Source organism: Cavia porcellus, unplaced genomic scaffold (genome assembly GCF_034190915.1).
Source record: "Cavia porcellus strain 051 isolate PalLab524CR breed Dunkin Hartley unplaced genomic scaffold, mCavPor4.1 scaffold_17, whole genome shotgun sequence".
NCBI classification, from domain to species: Eukaryota; Metazoa; Chordata; class Mammalia; order Rodentia; family Caviidae; genus Cavia; species Cavia porcellus.
Window position 1 is genome coordinate 72,872,230 of NW_026947500.1, and position 26,440 is coordinate 72,898,669.

Below are 26,440 nucleotides of genomic sequence, written 5' to 3' on the forward strand. Positions count from 1 at the left end.
GCTCTGGGTCCCGCGGTGTGCTTCTCCCCCCCCCCCCAGCTCACCCGGAAGTGTCCCTTAGGTTCCCATTAGCAGCCGGGCGCCTCTCCTGCGACACCTTCCCCGCGGCCGGCGCCACCACCCAATTCCACAAATCTTTGCAGTTTGTTTTCCCTCTCTTTCTCCTCCTCCTGCCCTGTAGCAGTTAACAGACGGGTTTATTACAAAACCTGGTCACCGTGCCTCGCTGTGACCGGCTGCTCGGAGCCAACCCCAAGCTCTGGCACCCCGGGTGGCGGCCTCCCCACCTCTAGTGACACTGCTGGCCGAGGTCCCTGACCACAGCCCAAGTCAGTGGGGAGGGGACACGGCCTCAGGCTTTGCAGAGGAGCTGGCGGGGGGGGGGGATCCCTCAATGGCTGCAGGAGCGCCCCTTTCCCAGGCACGCACCCACGCACACCAGCCCCCTCCGTCTTAATGGTATCAAAAGGTTTTTTCTGCACAAACTGAAATCACCCAGCAGGAAGATACCCCAGGAAGCGGCCTCCCACCCCGCTGGGCTTGGCACAGGCAGGGTTTCGCTGCTAAACCGAAACTCAACTAGTTCGCCTTCAACTCTCCAGAAATTACATGCGCGGCGCCGCCCCCAGCCCCCTCGCTCCGCCCCCAGCATCTGCCGGGCCTCAGTTTCCCCGCCCCGCGCCTCCGGGGTGGAAGCGGGCCCCAGGGTTCTCTGGGCTCCGGGCCTGGGAATCAGAAGCACAGGGGCGGGGAGGGTCCCACCGCAGGCCGCGACCTTTCCACCAAGCGCGCGTGGGCGCCGAGGAAACCCCCCGGGCGCTTGGCAGTCACGGGGCTGGGGAGCCCCGCCGGAGGGAAGGGAAGGGGAAGTCCCGACGGGAGGCGCGGGGATCCCTCAGGGAGTGGGGAGCCGTGAGGGGGCGGGCGGGGGTGGGGGTGGGCTGGAAACCCAGGGTGAGAGGATGGGGTGAATTGGTTGGAGTCCTAGGGGTTCAGGGGGTTGCCCAGGCACTGGGGAGACGTCAGGGGCTCTGCCCCTGGAGAGACCAGGGGTCCTGCAGGACCCATCTGCCGGGGTGTGGGACAGTTTATCTGTCCCCTTGCAGATCCTGGCTGTCCCCAAGGGCAGTGTGACCTCTGACCCACCTCCCTGGCCTCTGCCTGTGTGTACCTTGTGCTTGTTGGATCAGGGCCTCAGGGCCAAACAGGGTGGAGCCCCAGCTGTGGGGCCTTCAGCTAGGATCTTAACCTCTCCTGCCTCAGTTTCCCCCGAATGCATAATCTACCCTGCGGATTTTTCAGGGAAGCATTGAAATCTATATCCCTTCCCTCAGTGACGGCAGCGCTCTGATTAGTATGCATGACACAGAAAGTCTCAACATGATCAGCTGTGATTAACTAACACTCCTGGCACCCTCATTAGGATTTGTGAATTTCCAGGGTGACCTTCAATCCCGCCCTGTGAATTGTTCAATTGTTCGGGCTGGGACAATGGGCAGCCAGAAGTGGTGGCACCTGCCTGTCAACCCAGCACTGTGGGAGGCTGAGGCAGGAGGATCTCAAGAGCTCAGCCTGGGCAATTTATCCAGTTAGCAAGAGCCTGTCTTAGACATGAAGGGGAGCTGTGGCTGGGAGCTCAGGGCAGAGGCCCTGGGTTCACTCTGGGCACCACAACCTCAGTGAGCTTTTTTTTTTTTTTCCCTTTTTATTGGTACTGGGGATCGAACTCACGACTGCCTGCTTGCAAGGCAGGCGCTTATGCCGCCGAGCTAAATCCCCAGCCCCTCTCAGTGAGCTTTTAAAGAATTCAGCGGGCAGGGGGGCTGGGGGTTTAGCTCAGCGGCGTAAGTGCCTGCCTTGCAAGCGGGCAGTCATGAGTTCGATCCCTGGGACCGATAAAAAGAAAAAAGACCGAAAAAAAAAAAAAAAAAAAGAATTCAGCGGGCAAAAGATAAAGAACGTTTTCAGGCAGTGTTTTTAAAAATTCAAATGGATGTGGAAAAAATCCATGGTGAACAAAATTTCAAAATTATAAACAAGACAGTCAGCGCTGCTGACTGTTCCCTGCGGCTCCGGGTCCAGCCGAGACACTTCCTGATTCGGTCTGCAGTTTTGCTGATTCTCTGGGTTTAGTTTTGTTTTTGAGACGAGGTCTCACTACGTAGTCCAGAGGAACCGGGACTGCTGCTGGTCCTCCCGCCTCAGCCTCCCCAGCCTGGGAGCCGGAGCCGGCCGGCACCTTGCCTGGTTTTCCCTGGTGTCTGGTCCGTCCCCGGGGAAGCCCCAGAGCCTGCCAAGTTCATGCTGGGCCAGAAGTCACCAGGGCCGAGTCCCGCCCTCGGGACACAGTGTCAGTGTACATCTGTGTTTTCTGAACATTGAGGATGGCGTACTTGGTGGGGCCAGCTCCGGGCTGCACACACACACACACACACACACACACACACACACACACACACACACGAAGACAGGCATACTCCCATGTGTGTACCCAGAGGCTCGCCGTCACCTGCTCATCTCCACGCGCGTACTTCCTGTCACAGGGTTCGAATCCTGGCTTCGCCGGTTTACCATGGGCAAATCTCCCAGCCTCCCTGGGGGCTCACTTTCCTGGGGTGTCAGAGGTCCCTGGGGAGCAGTGGTGTGTCCCCAACAGCAGGGGCGACACTGCGCGTTCAAGGCCAGCCTGGGCTACATAGTGAACTTGTGGTTTCCTGAACCATAGAATCAAATTCTGTATCCACAAATCAAAACAAAGCCAAAGGAAACAAAGAAAAAAATTAGGACTGTTTTCACATAAATACACACAATACATATTTAATATATCACCACATTAGAGATCTAATCCATATATCATAAAATTAATCTTTTTTCTTTTTTTTTTTTTTTTTGTCTTTCTGAGACAGGGTCTCGCCGTGCAGTCCAGGCCGGCCTTGAGCTCACTTTGTAGCCCAGGCTGGTCTCGAGCTCACAGCGATCCTCCTGCCACCACACCCAGCAAAAACTAATCGTTTTAAAGCCTGCAGGTCAGAGGCATCCCCGAGTCACCTGTCTAGGTGCTTCCTGTCCACGGCGCCCATGCTGGGTGACCTCCGTCTCTGGTGTCCTTCTCTGGGGCCCATGGCGTCTGTTGCGGCTGGAAGCTGCACGGTTGGCTCTGGGTGTGGGCCAGAGCACCTGCCTGGGACCCCAGCAGTGCAGGGGCACCCCGTGAGCGTGGGGACACACGGGAGGAGCAGGGCGTAGTCACAGATCACGCGTGTGGTCGGTTGCACTCTGCCCCCCCCCTCACCTGCCTCCTTCAGAATGGCACATTTCACCATGTGGTTGCTTTTTGTTTTGTTTTTGTTGTTGTTTGTTTTGGTTTAGGGGTTTTTTGAGACAAGGCCTCACCATGGAGCCCAGGCTGGCCTCAAATATGCAGCACCCCTGCAGCCTTCTGAGTGTTGAAATGACACGGGTGCACAGCCAGGACCAACTTTACTTTTTCTTGCTATTTTTCTTCTGTGTGGGGTGCTGGGCTGGAACCCCCGGGCTGGGCCGGGGTCTTCGAGGTGAGCATTCACTGCAGAGCTGCACCCCATCTCTCTCGCTCACTCAGGGGGGTTCTCAGACTTCACCCAGGGACACAGTCAGTTGCCAGCTTCTGCGGGCATCCAGGTCCCCAGGTCACTGACTTGTTTCCTGGAGCCAGCGTCCCCTTTGCCCGGAAGCTGCAGGAGCCCGGGAGAGCTTCCTCCTGGCTCCGACAGGGTCCTGTCCCGTGTCCCAGGCCACAGCCCTCTGCAAACCTTCTCAGGGACTCCCTGGACACAGGTCCGCGAGGTCTGCACTTCCCAGACCCCCATGCTTAGTCACAGGCTCCTTCCACCAGGTGACCCCCCCCCCTTCTCCCGTGTGCCTGAAATCTGACAGGATTCAGCCTGGGGTGCAGGAGGAGGAGCGGGAGATCAGGGGGCTGTCTGGAGGAAGTGGGGTCTCACAAAGAAAAAGGCAGCTGCGGTGACCCCCGAGCCCCCCAGGGAGGTGACTGTCCCCAGGGAGCCAAAGTGTCAGAGGACACCTCTCCCCGCCATGATCCGCAGAGGCACAAATGTGAAGGTCACCCCTTCCGCCCCAAGGACGCTGGGATCCCGCAGCCACACCGCACCCCAGCTACAGAAGGGGCTGCGGCCCCTTCCACCTCCGGACCCGGAACTGTTCCCAGGCCCCGGGGGAGCGGGGGGGGGGGGGTGTCCGCAGAGGGCCTCTCGCGTACGCTCATGCGCTCCAGGAGCGATCACACGCACCAGGGACCCCCAAACCCGGGATGACAGGCGTGGACCTGTCGGGGGGGGGGCGACCTCGGTGCAGCACACCGTAAATGCCTCCACCGCGTGTTAGGGTAGCGTCGGGGAGGCGCCGCAGCCCCGCTGAGCTTCCGGTCTGCATCTTGTGCCTGCCACTTACTAGCCACGACGGCGCAACCGGCGTGACTCAGTTTCCCCGCCCATACCGGGGAAAGGCGCCGGGCCCTCCCACGCTGCAACCCGAGGCGCACGCATGGCGCTTTGCAGAGCGCGCCACCCAGAGAACCCTCATTACGCCTCCCGCCACCCCGCCCTCTCTCCACAGACTTTTCGGGGCGGAGAGGGGCGCTGACCTGAGCCCCAGACGCCCCTCCCGGCTTCCCAGCTCCCTAAATTGGATAATTGGAGACAGGGGCGGGGAGCTAGAGACAGACATCTCCAAGCGCGCCCAACGCAGGGCTCTGTCCCTCTGAGGTCTCCATTTGTGGGGCCTGTGCACCTCTCCAGCGCCCCTCTCCAATGCGCCCTGGGCGCGCAGCCCGAGTCCTCCGAGCCCCCCGCGCCGGCCGCCGGCCGCCAACCCCCTCCGGGGCGCGCGGTGCCAGGCCCGCTCTGGTGCCCGCCAGGCGCGGTGTCTGCGGCGCGCGCGGCTGGGGGGTTCCGCGCCCACGGCGGCCCCGGTGGCGTCTCCCTCCTCGGCCCCTGGCGGCGGCGGCGGGCGGGGCGTCTGCACAGACCCTCCTTGTGTGAGGCGCCTTCCCCGGGCGGCCTGGCGCGCAGGGCCCGGGCACCGCGCCAGAGCCGGGAATAGCTTCCCTGCCAGGCCGCCCGCCCCACGGCCGCGGAGCCGCCTGACCTGCCCGGCCGGGGCCGCGCGGCGCGGAGCCCGGGTGCGTGCTCAGATGCACGGGCCGCGGCTGGAGCCCGGAGCTGCTGTGTGCAGCCGCATCTCCCATGAGGAGCCCTGCTGTGTAGAGCCCGCACCCGGATGCGTGCAGGACCCACTGCGTGCAGACACTGCGCAGAGGCAGCCACGCTCTCCTAAGGGCCGAGTCTACGCGAGCCCCCAACGCGCGCACCCCCACATTCTACCACTTACCCCAGACATTTCCAAGGTCAAATGCTCACAGTGGGGCTGGGGAATTAGCTCAGTGGCATAAGTGCCTTCCTGGTAAGTGCCAGGTCATGAGTTTGATCCCCGGTCCAAAAAAACCCAAAACAACAACAAAAACCCCCAAATGCTCACTGTGGGGCTGGGTGCCTAGCTCAGTGCAAGGAGGCTGTCTTTGCATGGGAAGCCCTGGGTTCAATCCCCAGCCCCGCCCCCCAATAAATTTAAAAATTTTTCTTTGTAACCCCAGCACTCTGGAAGGCTGGGGCAGGAAGATCGCAAATTTAAACCCAGCCAGGGCACGTTAGCCTCTAGCAAGACCCTGTTTAAGAAATAAATATGAAAGCTGGGTGTGGCGGTGCACAACTGTCACCCTAGTACTGGGGAGGCTGAGGCAGGAGGATCTTGCAAGTTCGAGACCAGCCTGGGCTACAAAGTGAGCTCATGTCCAGCCTGAACTGCACAGAGAGACTCTGTCTCAAAAAGACAAAGAGAAACAAATAAATAAATGTGAAAATAAGATCCAATTTTAAAAGGTGAAAGGGCTGGAGATTTAGCTTAGTGAATAGGCCTGGATTACATCCTCAGTACCCAAATAATAAGCATGCAAGCCCCTAAGTCTACAAAACAAACCCCCACCCCGTCCAGAGATCCACCGGAAGTGAGAATGTGCCACGTTGGATAGGACGCATCCTGCAGGCCCCAGCCCCCTCTCTTGCAGCTGTGACTTGGGGGGCAGCAGGGGTGGCGTGCCACCCTCCCTGTGGCTGGGGAGGTGCACTCAGGGAAGCAGGGGGCTGGGCCTCAGGCTTCCGGGAACCCCGCAGGGCAGGTGCAAGGGCTGGCAGTCTCCATGGGCACTGTGCCAGTCTCTGGCTTCCCTGAAACTGGGCACAGCAGCTGGGAGAGGCTTCCGGCTGGGCCCCACCTGCCCCGGCGCTCTCGGAAGATGGGCGGGGCTGGCAGCCCGACCAGCCGGCACAGGACCCGGATGGACCCACTCACCGCCGGACGTGCGCATGCGTGCATGTGCATAGGGGCCTAGACCCTGTCCCTCATGAATGCACGCAGGCTCACCATCTTGTGTTGCAGTCGCCCCGCGGAGGGTGGAGCTCATAATCCCCCCCCCGGGCCTACGGGACAGAGCCGCCTGCATGACGCCCACCGCGCGTCCTGGTGCCTGGCAGTGCATTTGGCGCTGATGTCTGGTTAGCATCAGGGTGGACGCGGGCCCTGAGCGCCCTTGAGAACCAGCAGTTTGTGCATCCTGAGCACAGAGAAGTCCTGGGAGCCGAGTCCGTGGAAAAGGAGCCCAGGCCGCCGGAATGACGGCTCTTTGCTTCTTTACTGTTGCTTTTTGAGTCCGGGTCTCGCTGTGCAGTGCAGGCTGGCCTCGAACTCACAGCGCTCCTCCTGCCTCAGCCTCCCGAGTGCCGGGACAGGAGTGCGCCACCACATCCGGCTTGGGACCTCCTTTTGCACCCGTAATCTCCCCCTTTTCTCCCTGGTATCTGCCAGTGTCTGCCATCTCTCCTGGTCCCCTCTCAGAAGCCACAGGGTGGCAGCCGGGCCTGGAGGGCCTCCCACTGTGCGGGGAGCCCTGAGGCCTCTCTGTCACTACCTCCATGATTTGAGCGTCTGGGACTTTTAGGATGTTGCTGTGGGACACAGATAAAAGGGATGCAGGGTGGGTGTCTTGGCAAAGCAGTGCCAGGGTGCCCTCAGAAACTCACTCCATTGCAGAGGAGGGGAATCCCAGGACAGAGAGGGGAGGGTCTCTCTGGCCAGCTGGGGACACAGTCTGAGGACCAGGACCAGTCCTCCTCCCACCCCCAGAAACAGGGGTGCCCATGGTGCCGCAGGGCTGGGCCCTCGCTGGGAGGAAAGGGAGGGGCTGGCAGGGTGAGAGCCCAGGGCAGGGGAGGCTAAGTCCTCTCTGGGACAGAGCAGAGGCCACCTCCAAAGATGGCCAGACTCACGCCATGGGGGCCGAGACACAGACCTGGTCCTGGCCACACGGCCCCTCTGTCCCCTGCCCCTGCCCTGCTGGGGTGTGCACGGGTGTGCACCACTGCGTGTGTGCCTGTGTGCTTTTGTTTCACTTCGTAGACTTTGAGTTTCTCGAGACAGGATCTTGCTATGGAGCCCAGTGTGGCCTGGAGCTCACAGTGACCCTCCTGCCTCAGCCTCCAGGAGTGCTGGGATCACAGGTGTGTGCCGCCCCCCAGCTTATGTCTGTGTGCACGTGTTTGTAGGAATTGGTTTGGGCTCATGTGTGTGTGTACACGTTCATGTGCATTTGTGGGTATTTGTGGATATGCAGGTGTGCAATTTCCAAGCATGCATATGTGTATGGAGACAGAGAGAGAGAGGGGGAAGCCCCAGGACCCCAAGATATTTATGCCCCTTCTTTGGGAACCTTTCATGGGGCACACACACTGGACCCCCAACAGTGGCAATCAAAGTAACGGCTACTGTGTTTTGTTTCTTTTCTGTTCCTCTCTATTCCTGTACTTTTACAAACACTTCAAGTTTATTTTTTTAAAGCTACACTCATTAAAGTATAACAAATAGCAGAAAACAAATTTTTTCCAGTCCTGGGACCTGCACACAGGGCCACAGTTGGTTCCATCCGGGTCATTTTATTTCTGTTATTTCACATTATTTTTCATATGATCAAGACGTATGAGGCCTCCCTCAACAGTCCCCCCTGGTCCCGTGGTAGTAAGTACCCCCCCAGCAGCCACCGGCCCCCTGCACTCCCGAGTCCCCTCCCTGTCTCCGGAGTCGCCTGTCCTGGGCGTTTCCTGTCCGTGGAGCCCACGCCGGGTCGCCTGTGTCTGGTGTCCTGTGTGTCTGTCAGGCTTCCCCCTCCTTCAGCCTTTCTGGACAGACCTCCCCAGCGCGCTGGACCCGGCCGTGGCCTCCGCTTCTGGTGGTGCCACCCCGAGCCGCCCGGGGCACCTCCACGCCGGCTCTCCTGGTGGGCACGGCGGGCGGTGCAGGGTTATCACAGGCCCGGCCCCCTGCCGCCCCCAGCGCCCTGCGCTCTCCCGGCGCCCCGCAGGCTCGCGCTGCGCCCCGGCTCCACCCGGCCCGGGAGGCTGCCGCGGGGCCCGCAGCCCAGACGGGCCGCCGCAGACGAGGATGTTTCATCTTTCCAGCCGGGCGTCTGGTGCTGGCGGTAATTAGCTCCCAGACTGCAGCGGAGACGGAGTCCCGCGCCCACAGGCCCCGGCACCTGCACAGCGAGCGTGTGTGCGTGTGCACGTGTGTGTGTGCGCGTGTGCGTGTGCGTGCCCAGGAGCTGCAGGCTCAGCCCGAGCTCCCACTCCAGCGCCCTGCACGCGGGACCGTGTCCACAGCTTGCAGCCTGCACACGCGCGCCCGGGCCTCGTGCGCGCCTCCACGCAGAGCGTGCGTGCGCGGGGGTCTGTGGGCCTCTGGGCACGAGCGCGCGGGTGGCGGGAGCCAACGGCGCAGGCGCGCGCTCCGGGCCGGCGTGGGGGTGGGCGGCCCCGCCCTCCCCGGAAGCCTGCGGCGGCGGGGCGCTGGCGTCACGGGTTTCCTCCGGCGCGCGGGGGCCGGGATTCCCTGGCGCAGGAACGCCCGTGACGGCGGCGCCCGCGCGGGGAGCCGGGCCGGGATGCGCTGACGTCAGCCCGAAGCTGCTGGAGCCCGCGGAGGTGGAGGGGAACTTGGAGAAAAAGGAGCTTATTTTTTTTCCTCTCAAACAGGAGGCTGAACTCGGGCCTCCGCCTTGAGCTACGTCCCCAGCCCTCGCTGAGACAGGGTCTTGCTAAACTGCCCAGGCTGGCTTTGGATTTGAGATCTTGTTGTCTCGGCCTCCCAGAGTGCTGGGATGAGGATGATGATACTGTAATTTATTTCCACTGGGTCTGGAGAAAATGCCCGGGCTGGGCTGGAATTTGCAGTCCTCCTGCCTCAGAGTCCGGGACAGAGTGCTGGCATGCCAGGCGCGTGGCATCACACCTGGCCACTCCCTCTCGGCTACCCTATAGAGGCTCAGAGGGGGCCTGTGGGTGGCTGTCCTGATGCCACCCAGCAAGCCGGGCGCCCAGGCCCGATCTGTCCATATGGTGGGTCCCAGCCCATCGCTGGTGTCTGTGGTGGCCAGGGGCGGTGCCGCAGCGGAGGAGCCAGGGCGTCCAGCCTGCCGGCCGGGGTGTGCCCAGCTTGCCTTCCTGAGGACACCGAGGCGAGCAGTTTCTAAATATAGCCTGGGAGTAGGCGACAGCTATTTTTAGCTTGAGTGGCTGGGTCCTCCCAGTGCCCAGGTCAGCAGTCCTGGGGCCGGGATCCTGGGGAGGAGGAGGGGGTGCCCGTTCCAGGTCCCTGCACCCTCCCGAGGGGGAGGGCGGCCACTCCGACCTGCTGCACCCTCCAGCCCTGGGACTGTGGGGGGGAGTGTTGAGGGGCAGGGGTCCCCGCCGCTGGCCACCTTGTCTCAAATCCCGCCCCTCTCTAGCTGCTGCCCAGCTCAGGCCTTCATGGGGCCTGGGGGTGCTTTCTATTTTGGGAAGCTACTGCAACCAGTGCCCTGGCTATTTTTAGCATCTTTGGTGAGTCCTCCAGTCGGGCTGGCCGCCCTGCCTCCTCCTCCTCCTTCACCCACGCGAGTCTCCCAAGGAAAGAAAGGGCAGGGACCCCACCTCTCAGAGTGGGGAGGCCCCGTGTCTCCTGGTTGTGGAGGGAAGTTTTCAAAGGCGCCTCAAGTTCCGGATGAGCTGGCCTTTCTGGAATCCTGTCACCCCACACCTGAATGCCTTCTGCCGGTGGGGTGGGGCTCCCTGACTGACCTTTCCCCTCCTTTCCAGGCTGTCACGCTGGCCTCCGCTCTGCTGAGAGCGGATCTTGAGTTCCACACCCCTTGGTAGGGTGAGTCCCTAGTCCCCAAGGGGAGGGTTATTGGGAGGGGATCCTGAGGGGGTAAACTGAGGCACAGAGAGGGCTTTGTGGGTGGGGTGGTTTCATTACATTCCAGGCCCTGGAACCTGGGTCACTTCAGGGCACTTGCTTTACTCGGGCCTGCCTGAATTCCAGATGGGGAAACTGAGGCTCAGGGGTCGCTTCTCAGGCCCGGTCTGCTGACAGGAGCCACGTGGTGGCCAGCACAGGCTCTGACCCTCCGCTCTGACCCATACCCTGAGCGGCTTCCTGCACTGTCATCCATTCTCCGCTCATTGTGCAAGTATTTGTGAGATTCTTACCTCTGCCGTAACCGATTGCCACTGGTTGCTTCTCTTTAACAGTCTGGAAACCAGATGCCCAAAATCAGCCTTCCAGGCCTAAAATCCAAGGTACAGGGGCAGGGCTGCTCCTCCAGAAGCTCTGGGGAGAAACCGGGTCCCTACTCCAGCTCCTAGAGGCACCAGCAGCCCTCGGCTTGCAGCCCCCTCCTCCATGTGCAGGGCCTGCAGAACGGCCTCTCATCCTCCCGCCCCTGCTCGGCGAGACTTGGGGGGCCCTGACACCGAGTTCCCTGTGTACTCTGGGACAGTCTTATCCCAGGACTATTAATTCCCTGTGCTAAGTCTGTGGAACTCTGCCAGGCCGAACGGACTTGACAGGGACATCTCTGAGGCCGTTGTTTGGCCTCCGACGACATCACTTCTTACCAGACTTTGCTGGGCCCGGGACTGTGGGGGTCCCTCAAGCACAAAGCCATCATTGGTATCGATCATGTGGTCCCAGTGCTAAGTGCTTATAAATGGGATTGCCACATGCAACACAAGATTCTGGATTAAATTCGAGTTTTAGATAAACCGCTAATAATTTTAGCATGCCTAGGTGTCATGTGATGTTTAGAGCATATTCATAATAAAAACGTTCTAGTTCGTCTCATTGGATTGTTGAGTCATACTAAAAAATAGCTGTATAGTATTCCCTTGGGTGACTAGGCCACAAGTTCCAATTTGTCATGGAAGGAATTTAACCAGAGGTGACAAGCTGCTGTGCTAAGATCTCACTGACAGCTAGAGAAGGATGGGTACAGACCGACACGCCTTACCCCTTAGCGCTTCAACTGGTCCCTTTATCTAACCTGGGATGCAAGGGCTCTTGATAAGAAGTCCTGCCGGAAGCTGTGTGTTTGCGCATGCGTATAGTGTGAGGCGTCCTTAAGTACTCGGCCAATCAGAGGCTTAGGAGCAGGGTTTGAGGCCTTGTGGGTCCGCCTTGCTCTGTAGCCATATGTGGGCGGAGCCTCGCGATGGGCGGGGCCTCACTCAGGCTCACCCTGGTGGTCCAGGTTAGGGACCCACAGTTGTGAGGGACAGATCTGGGGAGCAGGTCCTGGCCTCCCTGGCAACCATGCTCCCTCCTAGAAACCGTGGGCGAAGTGTGAAGCCACTCAGGCCCAGCCCTAACCTCCAAGCCTGTCGGTCCCCTGTCACTCTGACCCCTGAACCTGTCCCCAGATGGTGACCGAGGTTGGCACCCAGCAGCGGGTTGGAGAGGCCGGGAAGCGTGGCCCAGCCAGGCTCTGCACAGAAAGGGGCCGGAGCCTGAGGCCTGGGCCATCTGGTTTCCGGGACAGCAGGCAGGATGTGTTTGTGGGGGGCAGCGGGCTGTAAGACAGCTGTCACCCCGAAGGGAACGGCCAGAAACGCAGGGGAACCCTCAGGCCGACCAGAGGGGAAGTGGGTCGGCTCCTGCGGGACCAGGAAACGGAGCCGAGTCACCGGAAGCACAGACCTCAGTGGGTGGCACACTTGGCCGCTCCTGTCCCTTTGCAGAGGCACCGCATTGTCCCTTTTGGAGCGATTTCCAGGGCCGGCAGCCCACCCTCCAGCCCCTGCCATCGCAGTGGGGGGCGCTGCGCGAGCGGCCGCAGTCTTAGAGACCCCAGCGCTGTTCCTCAGGGCTGGCCCGAGGGGCTGCTAAGGAGGAGGCCGAGAGATGCACAGCACACCCTCCCTCCGCCCCGGGTGGCTGCCCAGAGGAGGCCAGGGTGGTGGTGGTGGGATTCCAGCCTTTCCTGGAGCACCTAAGGTTTGCCTCAGGTGACGCTGAGTTTGGTTTTTAATTTTTTGTGTGTTTATGGTACCGGAACTGAACCCACAGCCTTTGCATGGAGCATCATTCCCAGCTCCCCCCCTCCCTTTTTTTTTTAGTTTTGAGATAGGGTGTCACTGCATTGCTATGCTGCCCAGGCTGGGCTTGAACGGGAGATCCTCCTGCCCCGGCCTCCCCGAGTGCTGGGATGACAGGTGTGTGTTACCACATCCAGCCTCCGAATCCTTTTCTTGTTTGACTCAGGTAAAGGGCAGGTTGCTGCTTGTGGTCCCCCCACCCCCGCACCCCAAAAGAGGCTGCTGCTGGCGCCAGCCTCAGGTCCCGAGGGGGCCCCCATACACGGTTATGTGGTGACCTGCTACCAGCTGAAGGTACTTTGGCTTGGGTTCAGAGGACTCTTAGGCCTACTCTGTAATTTTGCCTTTTGCATAATGTCCCGTAGCTGGAGTGGTCGCCTTTGGAGACTGACGGCTCCCGGTGCCTGGGGTTCTCTTTTATCCCTTGGCATGTGACCTATGTACTCCACCCTCTTGTCCCTACGCCATGGCCTCCTCTGCCTCTGTCCCTCCTGTCCCCCTCATAAAGACCCTGCAGTTACACTGGCCACCTCAGATAGCCCACGATAACCTCCCATCTCAAGATTCCTAACCTGGTCAGGGAGGGGGCACCTACGCCTGTCCTCCCAGTGCTGTGGGAGGCTGAGGCAGGAGGGTTGCAAGTGCCAGGCCGGCCTGGGCAATGTACCGAGATATTGCCTCAAAATAAAAAAAAATAACAAAGGGCCGGGGTTCAAACAGCGGCACTGGGGGAGGAACAAACAAAACAGAAACAAAACTAAACTCCTCAGCTGAATCTCTGCAATGTCTTTCACCTCAGGTGACACATTTCAGGCCTCTGGGATGAGGGTGTGGATGTGGCTCTCAGGATTGTGTGTTTCACAGCTTACTGTGATCGGAATCACACGTCCTGCTCAGTGTGAGGTTTATTTCCTGGAGCACGAAGTTTCTGTGACTGTTACTGTTACAATCACAGGAGCCTGGTCTTTTATTTTTCTTGCGGTACTGGAGTTTGAACCCAGGGCTTTTGTAGTGAGGTCCGTCCCAGCCCTTTTTAAAGCTTTTTAAATTTTAAAACAAGGTCTCACGCTGGGTGAGGTAGCTAATGCGCCTGTCATCCCAGCCCTGGGGAGGCTGAGGCAGGAGAATTGTGGAGAGTTTGAGGCCAGCCTGGGCCACACTGTGAATTCAAGTCTATGAACCCCATAGAGAGGCACCTCACCAAACAAACCAACCAAAAGACAGGGTCTCGCTGAGTGGCCACGTTGCTCAGGCTGCGGCTGAGTGTAGGATCTCCCTGCCTCAGCCTCCCGGCCTGCTGGATGCCAGCAGTCTCCTGTGGCTGAATACCTGAGCTCTTTCCAGGGTCTCATTCCTGTGAGGAAGGCCACTGAGCGTGGCTTGCAAGATCTTTGGGGGCGTGTTTTTACTTCCCTTGGGTAAACAGCCAGTGGCCACGCTGGGTCACAGCCTGGGTGTGCCCCGAGTTACAGGAAAACGCCAGACTGTTTGCCGAGGTGGCCCTGCCAGGACACCCTCTCCTGGGCCATCTTGGACAGTTTGGGTTGCTCCCCCACCCCCCAAAAAACCCCAGTTTGTAGTCATTGAGGTGGACTCTGGCTTGATGGAGTGGGTTTCTTTCGTAGTAAAATAAATACAACATAAAACCAACTACTCCAGCGCATCAAGCACACCTAGCTGTCCCTGCCGTCCACCCCGGGACCTCCCACCTCCCCACGCGAGCCTCTGTCCAGGAAACACAGACCCCTGTCCCCTCCCGAGCCCGCTCCCTTTTGAGAAGTTTCCACATTTGAGGATTTGAGGTGCTGGGATTTCTTCCTGTTCTCCAAAAGCTTGAACCAAAGCCCTCGGGATGCCGGGAGGATACCTTGGTGGCTGAGACAGAGCCGACCTCATGGGCGTGTGACCCCTGAGTCACCCAGGGCCCGTGTTTGCTTGGCTTGAAGGCCTCACGGTCATGGCCTTGAGATTCTGGGAAATTTCTGGAAAGGCGCCTGCCTGCCGTAGGGTTTTCCAGGAGACCGGAGGGTCCTGTGGCCACCCGAGCCGTGGCCAGGTCCCCTTTCCTGCCCTGCTCACCATGCAGCTCTACAGGGCCCCGGCGGTGACGTCCTGCAGCTGGACACCCAGGGGAGCCCTGACCAGCAGGGAGCCAGGCCTGGGGTCCCCCTCCACCTGCAGCCTGGGGACGCCGTGTGGGTGTCTGTGGGGACTGCATCCGGGGTCACGCGGCCAGCTCAGTCACTGTGGCCCCCGTCCTTGCTGTCCCAGGCTGTCCCCAGCTGTCACCCGAACTGGCCCTGCTCCGTCCCTGGAGTCCGCTGCGGGCTTCTTTTGGTGGTGTCGCTGGAGAGGGACCCCAGGCCCCCCATTGCCAGGCCAGCGCTGGGTGCAGAGCCCGGACCCGACTCCCAGGAAAAACAGAAAACCAAAGAGAAGGATCAGGGACAAGTCTTGGGCCACGTGGCACCAACCCTCAGTGGTGTCTCTGCGTGACACCAGGCTGGCCGGGCAGGGCTGGGGACAGCTACCCCGGACCCCGGACCCCAACCTGGACCACAGGACGAACGCAGAGCCCGGAAAGGAAAAGTGTGCGTTTTACTGTGTGTGACTGGCGAGGTCACAGCTGACCCGGGCGGGAAGCGCTGGCTGGGGAGGAGGAGACACGGGGGCCAGTGCGGGAGGGCGTGGCAGTCGCCACCGGAAACGGGGACCCCGGCTGGGTGAGGGCGTTGGCAGCGGTGACCGTGGACGGAGGTCCCCCATGTTGTCGTCCTATGGCTTCTGCAGGGACCTGCCGCTGGCCGGCTGGTGGGGACCGCGGTCCTCAAGGGCAGGGCGCTTAGGTGGCTTCAGGCAGGCCCGGTCCTGGGTGACGAGGCGCACAGCGGGCTGTGGGTCACACAGAGCCACTGTGTCCTGGGCCTGCTGCCCCCCAAGTTTGCAGTGTGAGGGTGGGGACGGGTGTGGGCTGGCCGGCCTGGGCCAGACGGGGTCAGCAGGGGGCGCGGGCAGCTGCGGTGGCCCCACTGCCTGCCTCCTCCTGGGGCAGCGCCCGGAGACCAGGACAGGCCGGGGGGGCACCCAGCTCTCATTTTAGCTCTTGGGGAGGCCGAGGCAGGAGGGTGAGGTCCAGCGTGGGCAGTTTAGTGACCGGTGAGGTTTTACCTCAAAATAAATAGAATTACAGCAATCAAACAAGGAGAAGCGGCTCCACGCCCAGGCCCTGGGCTCCACCGAGCCACAGAGAAGTGAAGAAACCTAAAAGAGGGGGAGCCCTCTGTCCGTGTGGGGTGGGTGCTGGGGTACCGAGTTTTTCCCTTTTCTAAGTTTAGAGAGAAACTCGTGGGTCCTGCCCTGGACCACCCCCAGGGCCCAAGGCTGTGGCCATCTGGTCCTGGTCAGGGAGGCCAGCCTGTTTTTCCCCACCTGCCTCAGTTTACCCAGCATGCACAGACCCTGGGGTCCCTGAGTCCTGCACGGGTCCCTCTCTGGGTACGGTGGCTTCCTGGGTGACACTGGTGGGCACGGGGACGCCGGGCCGTGGGCCGGGCTTGGCACGTCTGTGTCTCCGCCTCCCCGGTCCTGGCGGGGCCGTGGGGTGCGGGGTTGGGGGTGTGACACCCACTCGGAGGATTAAGGCTTCTTTGAAAGACAGCTGGGGACCAGCGTGGTCCCTCGGAGAGGGATATCAGGCCGGTCTCCCTCCCCAGGCCCCGGCACCCTGCCTGCCAGGCTCCTGTGTTTGGGGTGATTTCACGCCTCTCTGGGCACAGCTGGGCTCCCCACAGCCCCTGGCCCTCCCGGACCAGCCGTGGAGAGCAGTGCCTGGAGAGGCCCTCCGGAGCCCCCAGAAGGGGCCAGGGCAGCCCTGGTGCCACCCCCACTCTGGCCTGTGTCCTCCCCGGGCCCCGGCCCACTGGGGACCCTGCTGGCCTAGTCGTGCTGGGGAAGCCACTGAGGCTGCCGGCTCCACCTGGCTGGCAGTGTGGGCGACCTGAGCAACCGTCCGGGGACTGTCCTGGCCGCAGCCCTGGATTCTGACATCAAGTGTCATTCCACTGCCGGCTGCCGGCTTGAACCCTGTGACTCCAGGGCCCAGGGCAGGGTGGCCTGTCCCTACCCGTGACATCTTAACGTCACCGGGCTAGTGGGAGGAGTGACGGGGGGACCCTAAGCCTAGCAGATCCCGCTCCGGTCCTCACAGTGAAGGGCCCACACCCCACGGGCTCAATGGAGGACCACTGATACGGTGGCAAGCACGAAACAGCTGCTGCTGTCACGTCTGGGACCAAGGACCCTGCCTCAGAACGTCCTTCGTGGTCACTGTGAGACAACTCAGCAGCCTTTGGCCAGACGTGGGGCGCACGCCTGTCTCCCAGCACTCTGGGAGGCTGAGGCAGGAGGGTTTCGAGTTGGGGGCCGGCCTGGGTAATTTAGCAAAATCCTGTCTCAAAAGATAAAAAGGGCTGGCGATGGAGCTCCGTGTGGGAACCCCGGGTTCCCTCCCCACTGTGTCCGCCTCCCGCCCGGACCCCCAGTGCCCACACCCGGGTAGGTCCAGGCTGGCCTCGAACTCGCAGCGATCCTCCTGCCTCAGCCTCCCCACAGTGCTGGGATGACAGGCCTGCACCACCACGTTCGGCTAAATCCTGAAAATCCATTTCTGTGATGTGTCACAAGGAGGGCGTGGCTGTGGGGTGACCAGGGTCGCTGAGAGGGTGACATTTCTGTGTCACCTGGCCCGGCTTCCGTGGGGAGACGTAACGGTTATTTAAATGGAGAGATATTTTTTCTCCCCCTGGGGGTGCCAACCCTGCACCCCCAGTTGCTCTGCTTACAAAATAAAAAGGATCCCAGCTGCCCTGTGTGGCTGGGTCCCGGGCGGCCGGTCCAGAGGGAGCTGGCCCCTGGCCGGCGGTAAGGAGACCCTGTTTCTGCCCCTGGCCCACCCCCTACCCACCATCCTCCGGGCCGGGCCGTGGAGGTGTCACAACCCCGTCACCACAGCCACGGCGCGTGGGCCACCTGCTTGTTCCCACTGGGAGGGGGCTTGGAAGCCACCGTTCCTGTTTTGGGGAGCCCCTCAGGGGGGCTGTTGGGCTGTGTCGGAAAACCCGGCCCCATGAGGTGCACAGCGTTGGCCCCCTTGAGGCAGCCGGGGACCACGGGCATTTCTTTAGGGATCCAAGGCTCAGGGCCCGAGGTGTGTTGGCTGTGCCGTTTCCGAGGGTCCCTTATGGCAGGAGGAGACAGAGACAGAGACAGAGATGGGGAGGGGGGACAGCGGCGCTACAGGATGATGCACGGCTTCTTGTCCTTAAAGGGGTTCTCTGAGGCGGGGACGCCAACCAGCAAGGGGTCGCTCCGTGCGTGCTGCTCGCAGTAACTCATCAGCTCTGAGGAGGCCTTGGACACCTGTGTGTGCACGAGGAGAGAGAAAGGACATCTGATCATGCATTCACGGTGGCCAGTAGGTGGACAGAGGGGCACACACCGAGGTCCAGAGGCACACGGGAATATTACACAGCCCGGAAGAGGAACGGGGCTGTAACCCTCAACACAATGTGGATGAAGATGCCAGACACAGAAGGATACACACAGCATGGGCTCCGTGGACAGGAAATGCCCAGGACAGGTGAAGCCAGGGACAGGAAGTAGACTTGTGGGTGTCGGGGCTGGGCAGGGTGACTGTTGGTTTTGGGGTGCCGGGGGGGGTGCTGTGGAACCAGATGGAGACTGAGAATGCACCAAACATCGCTGGTGAGGGCTTGGGTGGGGCTCTGAACAATTCAGAGGAAGCTGGGTACAGGGCTGCCCACCGGTCATGCCGGGGCTCTGGGAGGCTGAGGCAGGAGGATTCCAGGTTTCAGCCCAGCCTGGGCAACTTAGCGAGACCCTGTCTCAAAATAAAAACTAAAAAATAAAAAGAGTCGGGGACGTCGCTTGGCACAGAGGTGCCATCTGGCCAGGAGGGGACTCTGCAGGGACTTTTCCTCCTGCCTGCCCAGCCATGAGCAGTCACACCCAGCCGGGTCCCCTGGGCAGGGCAAGCGCTTCTGACCTGCATCTCTGTCACCGCTGAACCCACGGGGGACTTGGGGACCCCATCGGTCACCCCTGTTGCAGGTTGTCCTGCCCCACCGCTCTCCCCGTCTCTCCCGGCCACACATTTGGGGTGCTGTTAGCTCAGTCCCCGTGCTCAGCCCCGCGGGCTCCAGTGGTCACCAGCCTGGCACCCCAGATTCACAGCCAGCCTCTCCCTCACGGCCTGGACACGGGGTCCCGACCTCTCAGGGTGCCCGCTGTCACAGTGGTCACCGGCTTGGGGGAGGACAGGTGGCCCCTCCGACATCAGATGTGGGCTGCGGCCGAGGGCTCCTTCTCAGCCCCGGAACGCGGGCCCGGAGGCCCCGTGGGTGCGTCTGTCATCCCTCCTTGGGCGGGGAGGGGCTCCGTCACCCTTTCCTCATTCCCAGGCCTGAAGGGTTACAGAGCGTACAGAAAACCGTGCAGGTCCCTCCGCCCCGCTCAGAGGACGCCGCTTTCTTTTTAGTATTTTTTGTTTGGTTGCTTTTGGTACCAGGAATCGAACCCATGACCTCGCGCTTGCCAGGCAGGTGCTGTGCCACTGAGCTGCTTTATTTATTTATTTAATCTTATTTTTGCCTTTTTTGAGGCAGGGTCTTGTTATGCAGCTCAGGCAGCTTTGAGCTCACTTTGGATTCCAGGCTGGTCTTGAACTTGCAACGATCCTCCTGCCTCAGCCTCCCCAGTGCTGGGGGTCACATAACGCAGTGCCCCACCGCACCCAGCGGTGGTGTTTTCTCAGACCGACTGAAGGTGGCTGCCCCTCTGAGGCGTGCACGGGCCTCGTCTAACCAGGTGAAGGCCTTATGTGCCCACAGAGGCACCTCCAAGCGGCCTTGGGATCTGAGGGGAAACCTCAGCTCTCGCCCCAGGCTCTAGCCTGGCTCCAGCCTGCCGCCTGCTCCGCACCCAAGCCCACACTGGCCGCCCCCTCGGAGGACACCGCCGTGTCCCTCACTGACGCACTGAGAGTTGTGCAAATGTCACACAGTACCCTGTGCAGGCCGTGAGCACAGGCAGGTGCCCTCCCCGTCCGTCTGTCTGCTCTGTTCCTGCCCAGCACAGTGTGTCTCTGAGGGCAGGGCCACCTGGACCTGTGCCCAGAGCCAGCCTGGGCTGTGTGTGTCCCAGGGCAGGACACAGCCCGTGGGCACTTCTGGCCATCCCCAGTCAGGTGGACACAAGGTTGGCAAGTGGTGTCTTGAAAGCTGTGAACCCCATTCTGCTAGAGGCCATGGGGTGCTGGGGGTGCTGAGAGGGGACAAGTCACTGTCACCATGTAAGCACAGCTAAATCCAGCCACATACACACTGGAATATTACTCAGCCATGAAAAGGAGTGGGGCTGTGACATTTGCCACAGTGTGGAGGGACCTCAAGGACACCGTGCTCAGAGAGAGACGCCAGACAGAGGACACACAATGGGGGCTCCACAGACAGGAACCACCCAGGACAGCACACCAGAGACAGGAGGTGGACTCAGGGGTCCCGGGCGGGGAGGGGAGGGGATGGTTGGGGGTGATGGGTTGTTCCGGAACTAGAAGGTTATATGGCATCACCAGTGCCCACATGCCTGGCATCAGTGACCTTCGAGTCACGCCAGGCTTTATTCTCTAGGGTCCATCTGGGCCTCCCGGCGGCTGGACCGGGAACCTCCATCGATTTGGCTTTCATTAATGCAAAACGCACACAGGCTCATTGCAAAGAACAAAACGCAGATGCCTACAAAGCACAGCTGAGCCCCGTCAGCCTCGCGGGCCCCAGGGAGGCCGCGTGTCCCCCTCGCCCTGGCCCGGCCCGGTCACCTTGATTCGCTCGATCCCGGCTTCAATGCGCAGCTGCTCCACCAGCTTCCGGGCCTGCGCCACGTTGTTAGTGGTGGACATCGTCGGCCATCAGCGGGGCCCGGCGCCCAGAGAGCTGCGGGGAGCACAGGCACCTGAGCCGGCTGCCGGGGCCGGGACTGCGCCCGCGGAGGAGCCGCCCAGCCAGCCCTCCTGTGCCTCTCGGGGGTCAGGGCACGGTGTCTGCTGCCCGAGTGACCCCAGGGAGACGGTTCCCTCCGAATGCGGGGCACGGGGTGCACCCCAGGCCCTGGTGTTTCCTGGATCTCGGCCCTGACAGCTCCTCCCCCCACAGTGAGACCTGGGGGAGGGACGAGGGTTTTCTGTGCCCGCTGGGTGCTGCAGGGGCTCCCCAGGTCACAAGGGCTCCCTGTATCCCCCAAGGTTCCCTGGGGGAGCAGCGTTGTCCCCAAGGTTTCTGCCCTGAGACAGGTCATGGGAGGGCCGGGTGGGTGGCACGCTGGCTGCAGGACCTGGCCCTATCCATTCTTTTTATTCACTCAGCAAACCATGCCCCACGTGACAGGCGGGGCCCCAGCAGGAGGCTCTGCTTTCATTTCCTGCTCTGAGTGGTTTCTGGGGAAGGCGGCATGGGGAGGGGCCGGGGAAGAGACCTGTGGGATGGTGAAGCCCTAACATCCCAGTGCCCAAGAGGCTGAGGCAGGACCACGGTGAATGCAAGCCCAGCCTGGGCAACTTAGCGAGGCCCTGTCTCAAAACATAAAAACAATGTAGCCTACAGCAAAAGCCCTGAGTTAAATTAAAAAATCCAAACCCAAACAACCCCAGTGCTGGAATGACAGGCGAGTGCCACCATGCCCAGCTTCTTTTTCACTCCCGAGTAGTATTCCACTGGAGAGATGGGACACCCCTCTGACTGCGGGGGCGCACACAGCTGTCAGCCCGGCACTCGGGAGGCTGAGGCAGGAGAATCTTGGGGAGTTTAAGGCCAACCTGGGCTCTGCAGTGAGCTCAAGGGAGCCTGCACTGCACAGCGAGACCCTGTCTCAACAACAACAAAAAGTTTCTCGCAGTCTGCCGAGTGGCTGAGCCATTTTCCACTCCTGCCTCCCTGCATGTGGGATGGTAATTCTCTTCTCTAATCAAGTCCCGCACATCTGTTCCGTGGCTTTGTGCAGTAAAAGTTCTATTTCTCCGGTGGGGACACCAGGGGACAGACGTCAGGCAACGGCTGCATGCAGGGACTTAGCTCAGCACCTTGCAGGGCCCCAGGTGGCCCCGAGGAGGGCGCCCAGCCCACGGGTCGGTGTTGGCGGGCGGGCGCCTGGTGGAGCCGGCCTGGCGTGGGGAGTCCCGGGAGCCCCGGTCTCAGCGGGGCAGACACTCAGCTAGTTAATTACGCAGCGCTGGTGTCTGTCATTAACGCATGGCATGGCTGTCTGCTTTGTAGCCGGTGGAGCTGGGGAGCCGCAGACGGGTAAAGACAGACCGGAGATTTTGGACGAATTCCTGCTGGGCCGTAAACTGGAAGGCGCGGATCTCCGAGAATGCTGCGGGTGGTGGGGCCGGGCAGGTCCCTGTGTCCCGCAGAGGAGGGCGGTGGGAGGGGATGCAGCGGTCCCCGCTGTGCACGTCTGTCTCCCCAGCATGCTGGGAGGCTGAGGCGGGAGGGTCACAGCTCCCGAGGCAACCTGGGCAGTGTGGCTAGACCCTGTGTGAAACTAACCGAAAACAGAACCAGCCTGCAGGGGTCAGAGGAGGAAGACGCTGGACTTGTTTAAAACAGTGCTGCCGTGAGGGGGCCGGCAGCTGGCTGGAGGGTACACAGGGTCTCTGTTCTGGCCCCTCGTGGCTGCCAATCTCCGGGCCCCCTATCACGGTTCAGTTTAGCCTAAAAAAAAAAATCCTTTGGCCATGCGGCCGCCGGGCAGGCGGGCAGACAAGCGGTGTGGGCGCCGGGCTGAGGCCGTGTGGCCGTCAGGGATCTGATTCAACCCCGGCTTCAAAGCAGCCACAGGGCACCCGGCGCAGGGAAGGCTGCCCGGCCCGGGCTTAAAATACCCAAATTACTCAGCGCTAAATATAGTTCCGGCTGCGAGCACCCGGCTTGCTGCGCTTGGAAGCCCGTGGGGGGTCCCACCAGCACCCTGGAGAGGGTCCCCACGGCCAGCACAGCTCCGGGGACAGAGGCTCCTGGCCAGCAGGGTGCATTCCGCACGTGCGTGCGTTTGTGTGCGTACACGTGTGTGCATGGCATACCCCTGTGTGTGTGCGTGTGTACATGTCTGAGTACAAGCGCATGGTGCGTGTGTGAGCTTTTCTGTGTGTGCACACGAGCACGAGTGTCTGTGCATCTCAGTGTGACCTCTGCTCACCACAGCAGTGTGCACCTAAGCGGGTATGCGTGTGACATGCATGCCTGGGCTGTGTACACACACACAGGTACACAGGTGTCGGCACAGCCTGGCACACCTGTAGGCGTGTTTGAGTGCATCGTGCTGTGTGGACCTGTGAACATATCTGTATGTGTGCGCACAGGTGTGTGTACACAGGTATGTGTGTGTGCACAGGTGTGTGTGTGTGTGTGTGTGCACATGTGCACACACGTGCACTTACTTGGCCAAGGTGTGATTCAGACACCTGTGGCGTCACCGGCTCCCTATGCGGGCACTTCCTGCTGTCCCTAGCCTGTACCTGACTCTCGAGCCGGCTGCACCCGACCGGGACCAGGTCAGCACCCGCCCAGCTCACAGCCATGTTTCGGAGTCAGTGGGGACCTTCCTCGCCATGGTGGGTGCCGGCCCACATGATGGCACCAGCACCGACTGGGCCAGGCCTGCCCGGGCGAGCGGAGTCGGGGCCCTGAGCTCGCCAGGGAGGCCCCAGCCTGGTGCCAGCTCCTGACACAGCCTCGGCCTCCCGAGGGGCAGGTCCAGGCCTGCCGAGGCCGGGCACCACCTGGGTGCAGGGCTTTAGAGCCGCCGCCAGGCCCTGCGCCAGTCCCAAGCCGAAAGCAGGGAGCTGTGCCCAGCGCCCAGCTCGATCCTGCAGGGCGGCCCAGGTCCCAACAGCACGCAGGACAGGGTAGGGGGCCCGGGCAGGGCACAGTGAGATCACCCCCGGGTAGAGCTGGAGGCACACGGGGGTGGGGGGGCCCGGGGCTGGGGAGGCAGGGAACCTCTGGGAGCTCAGGTCCCCTTGGGGGCACCACCGGGTCCTGCAGTCGTCACGGGGGCGTCCTGGGCGCTGTGGGTGCAGAGCAGGTTCCTGGCCTCCGCCCACTCTGCCTGGGGCTCTCAGCTGGGTTCCCCGTCAGGAGCCACAGAATGAAAACACAAAACACACGCGGGAGGGGCAAAGGGGACCCCCGACTCCGCATCCTGGAGCGGTTACCTAGCAACCAAAGCCCGGAAGGAATCTCCGCCACAGGTGGAAGCAACCATCAGTAATCAGTCCCGCGACCTTTGTGACAGATACAACACAACGGAAAGCCAAGGCCACTGACCCAGGACCGGCAGGCCGGGAGGGGATCTCTTTCAGCGCTCACCACCGTCGCAGGGTCCCACTCAGAAGCCAAGAAACCAAAGTCAAACCCTTCGCCTAACAAGCCATTCGGAGCAGCCCGGGCGGGCGCTGCTGGAGGCTGAGGCAGGAGGGTTGCAGGCTGGAGCCCGCCCCAGGCGGCCCAGTGAGACTCGTGTGGGAGTGGACTGAAATGGCTGTGGCTTTAGCGGGCAGCATTTGCCGAGCTTAAAGAGGGCCCTGGGTTCCAGCCCCAGCCCCGGGGAAAAATGCAATCAACAAACAACGACAAACACCAGACATCATGGAGGCAGTAAACACAGTGTCAGCAAAGAGCGGTCTCCTAGTAACAGAGGAAAGCACAGGAGGGGGCTACAATTTTATCTACCCGTGACCTTCGAAACGAGAAAAACCATCACCCGGGCCGGGAAACCACCCTCACCTCCCTGGTCTTCTCAACGACCTAAGGCTCAATCTGTGTTTTTCTTTTTGGAGACAAGTTTCGTTATGGAGTTGAGCTGGCCTTGAACTCACAGCGACCCTCCTGCACCAGCCTCCCGAGCGCTGGGATTGCAAGCGTTGGCCACCGTGCCCAGCGTACCATTTATTTAACTTTGAAATAATTACAGGCTCATGAACAGTTTTAAAATCAGCCCCCCAAGGCGAGGTGCTTAGACATGGGATGTTTTAGATCCTCAGGAGACGCCACCCGCAGGGGGCCGGGGTCCCAGCCGCTGGCCCCGAAGGCTGGTTACAGACAAAGTGGATGATCCCCAAGGCCACCCTCATCGGCCTTGACTGGCAGGGGCCGGGGCGTCGGGCAGCTCTGTCCCTGGGCCCCAACAGCCTCCCTCTGCGCCCCGCTGGGGCAGAGTCCAGGGCCCTCTGCACCTCCTGTAAGGTTTGCGGGTGAAAGGTACAGGGATTGAACCCGGCTGCCCTCCTGCCCGAGCCAGTGCGGCCGGGCCGGTTTGCCGGGAGCCATTGGGAAACCTCTGAGCTTTCTCCACGGCCCGCCCAGGCCCCTGCAGCGCCCCAGGCCTGGGCTGGGGGTGCAGAAAATGGCCTCAGCACCCCCGGCCTGACTCGGGGCCCAGCAGACAGTTGATCATCTTACAGATCAGAAGTGGGGCGGCCTAACGCCCTGCTCAGTCTCTGAGCCTGTGACTCAGTGAGCACCGTGGGGCCACCCGTCCTGGCCGCCAGGACCATCAAGGCCGGGTGAGGCCCGGCCGCTCCCAGCTGTGTGGTTGGCGCCCAGGCCACCATCACGGCCGGCCGGCCTTCCTGGCCATGGGGAGCAACAAGGCCCTTTGGTGACCCGAGTTGCATAAACAGGCTCCACAGAACATTCAGGTCCGGGATTGAGAGCTGAGGTCACCCCAGGGAACTCCTCTCAGGGGTGAAGGCCACCGCCGGTCCCCCGGAGGGAGGGGACAGCTCATCTCCAAACATGGACCTCCTGAGACTGTCCTGACTCTGCCCCGGCCAGGTTCCTGCTGCAAGCTGCGGGGAGGGGACATTCTGCGGCTCCCAGATGACATGACCCACATCCAAGGCCTCCCCCCAGGCCCTCTGAACTTTGGACAAGCTCAGGTCATCAGATGCAGCCTTGCACAACGGCTGTCAGCTGATAAGGTCAAAGTCTCCTGTTGGGTGCAACAGGAGGGAGCTGATCAGAAAAGCAAAGGTCTGCTGGGGCTGCTGGAGGCACCTGGGGGCCGGGTAGAGAATTTCCAGCCAGGATCTGGGGGTGACAGCTTTGGGGCTACGTTTTAGATGACCCCCAGGCCGAGTGCTGAGTCATCTGGAACCCTGCTACTGGACTGAGGTGACTATAAATTATGAGTGGTTCTCGATTCTGCATAGAAAGAAACAGAAGCTTGCCAGGCGTGGTGGCTCACGCCTGCCATCCCAGCACTGGGGAGGCCGAGGCAGGAGGATCGCTGTGAGTCTGAGCCCAGCCTCGGCTGCAAAGTGAGCTCAGGGCCGGCCTGGACTGCAGAGCAAGCCTCTGCCTCAAAAAGACAGAAAAAAGTAAGAGAAGCCCACTGTGGAGGGAAACACGGCATCACCCAGGCCTCAGGTTATTCCTTCAGGTAGAGTCCCGGCTCGGCATGAAAGATAACCAGGCGGACAACGCGGACCACACCGGCCGCTCCGGGCACAGCACTGGCCGCAAGTTTACCTCCCCTGTGTGAACAGTGTGAGAACAGGCTTCCGATAGACAACTGGTGACACTAAGCGGGGACAGGAACCCTGGGCAGTACGTAAACATGCGAGAACTGTAACATCTGAGACGTGGACCCCGGCGGGGACGGCAGTGCAGTTAGCTGGTCACAGGGCGAGACCGGGACGGGAGCCGGGGACACAGCGGGGAAGGAAATGCAAGGACAGGGGAAAAGGCAGAAGGGTGTAGGGGTCCAACGTGTGCACCCCGAAACTCTGGGAGGAGGAATGGGAGAAGGGGGCAGCGCCACCTGAGACAGGTTCGCCCAGCAGAGAGCCC

At 61.3% G+C, this 26,440-nt stretch overlaps 2 protein-coding genes across 5 annotated transcripts in view; one reads left to right on the forward strand and one right to left on the reverse strand.

Annotated features, from left to right (window-relative positions):
- The first annotated feature begins 4,074 nt into the window (after window positions 1-4,074).
- On the forward strand, window positions 4,075-13,077 carry LOC134471156 (proline-rich protein 36-like). Its single transcript, XM_063229139.1, has 5 exons — window positions 4,075-4,207; window positions 4,797-5,418; window positions 6,298-6,413; window positions 8,130-10,299; window positions 10,674-13,077. The coding sequence occupies exons 1-4, from the start codon at window positions 4,075-4,077 to the stop codon at window positions 9,053-9,055; spliced, it is 1,797 nt and encodes a 598-aa protein (XP_063085209.1). The 3' UTR covers window positions 9,056-10,299; window positions 10,674-13,077.
- Window positions 13,078-15,094: 2,017 nt separating this feature from the next.
- Gng7 (G protein subunit gamma 7) overlaps window positions 15,095-26,440 on the reverse strand; it is a 69,130-nt gene continuing 57,784 nt past the window's right edge. For all 4 annotated transcript variants that reach the window (XM_063228833.1, XM_003461041.5, XM_023563005.2 and 1 more), the window contains 2 exons: window positions 20,410-20,524; window positions 15,095-17,933 (listed from right to left, as the gene is read on the reverse strand). In XM_063228833.1, coding sequence (XP_063084903.1) covers window positions 17,808-17,933; window positions 20,410-20,490 — 207 coding nt within the window. In that variant the 5' untranslated portion in view covers window positions 20,491-20,524 and the 3' untranslated portion in view covers window positions 15,095-17,807. The remainder of the gene's footprint in view (window positions 17,934-20,409; window positions 20,525-26,440) is intronic.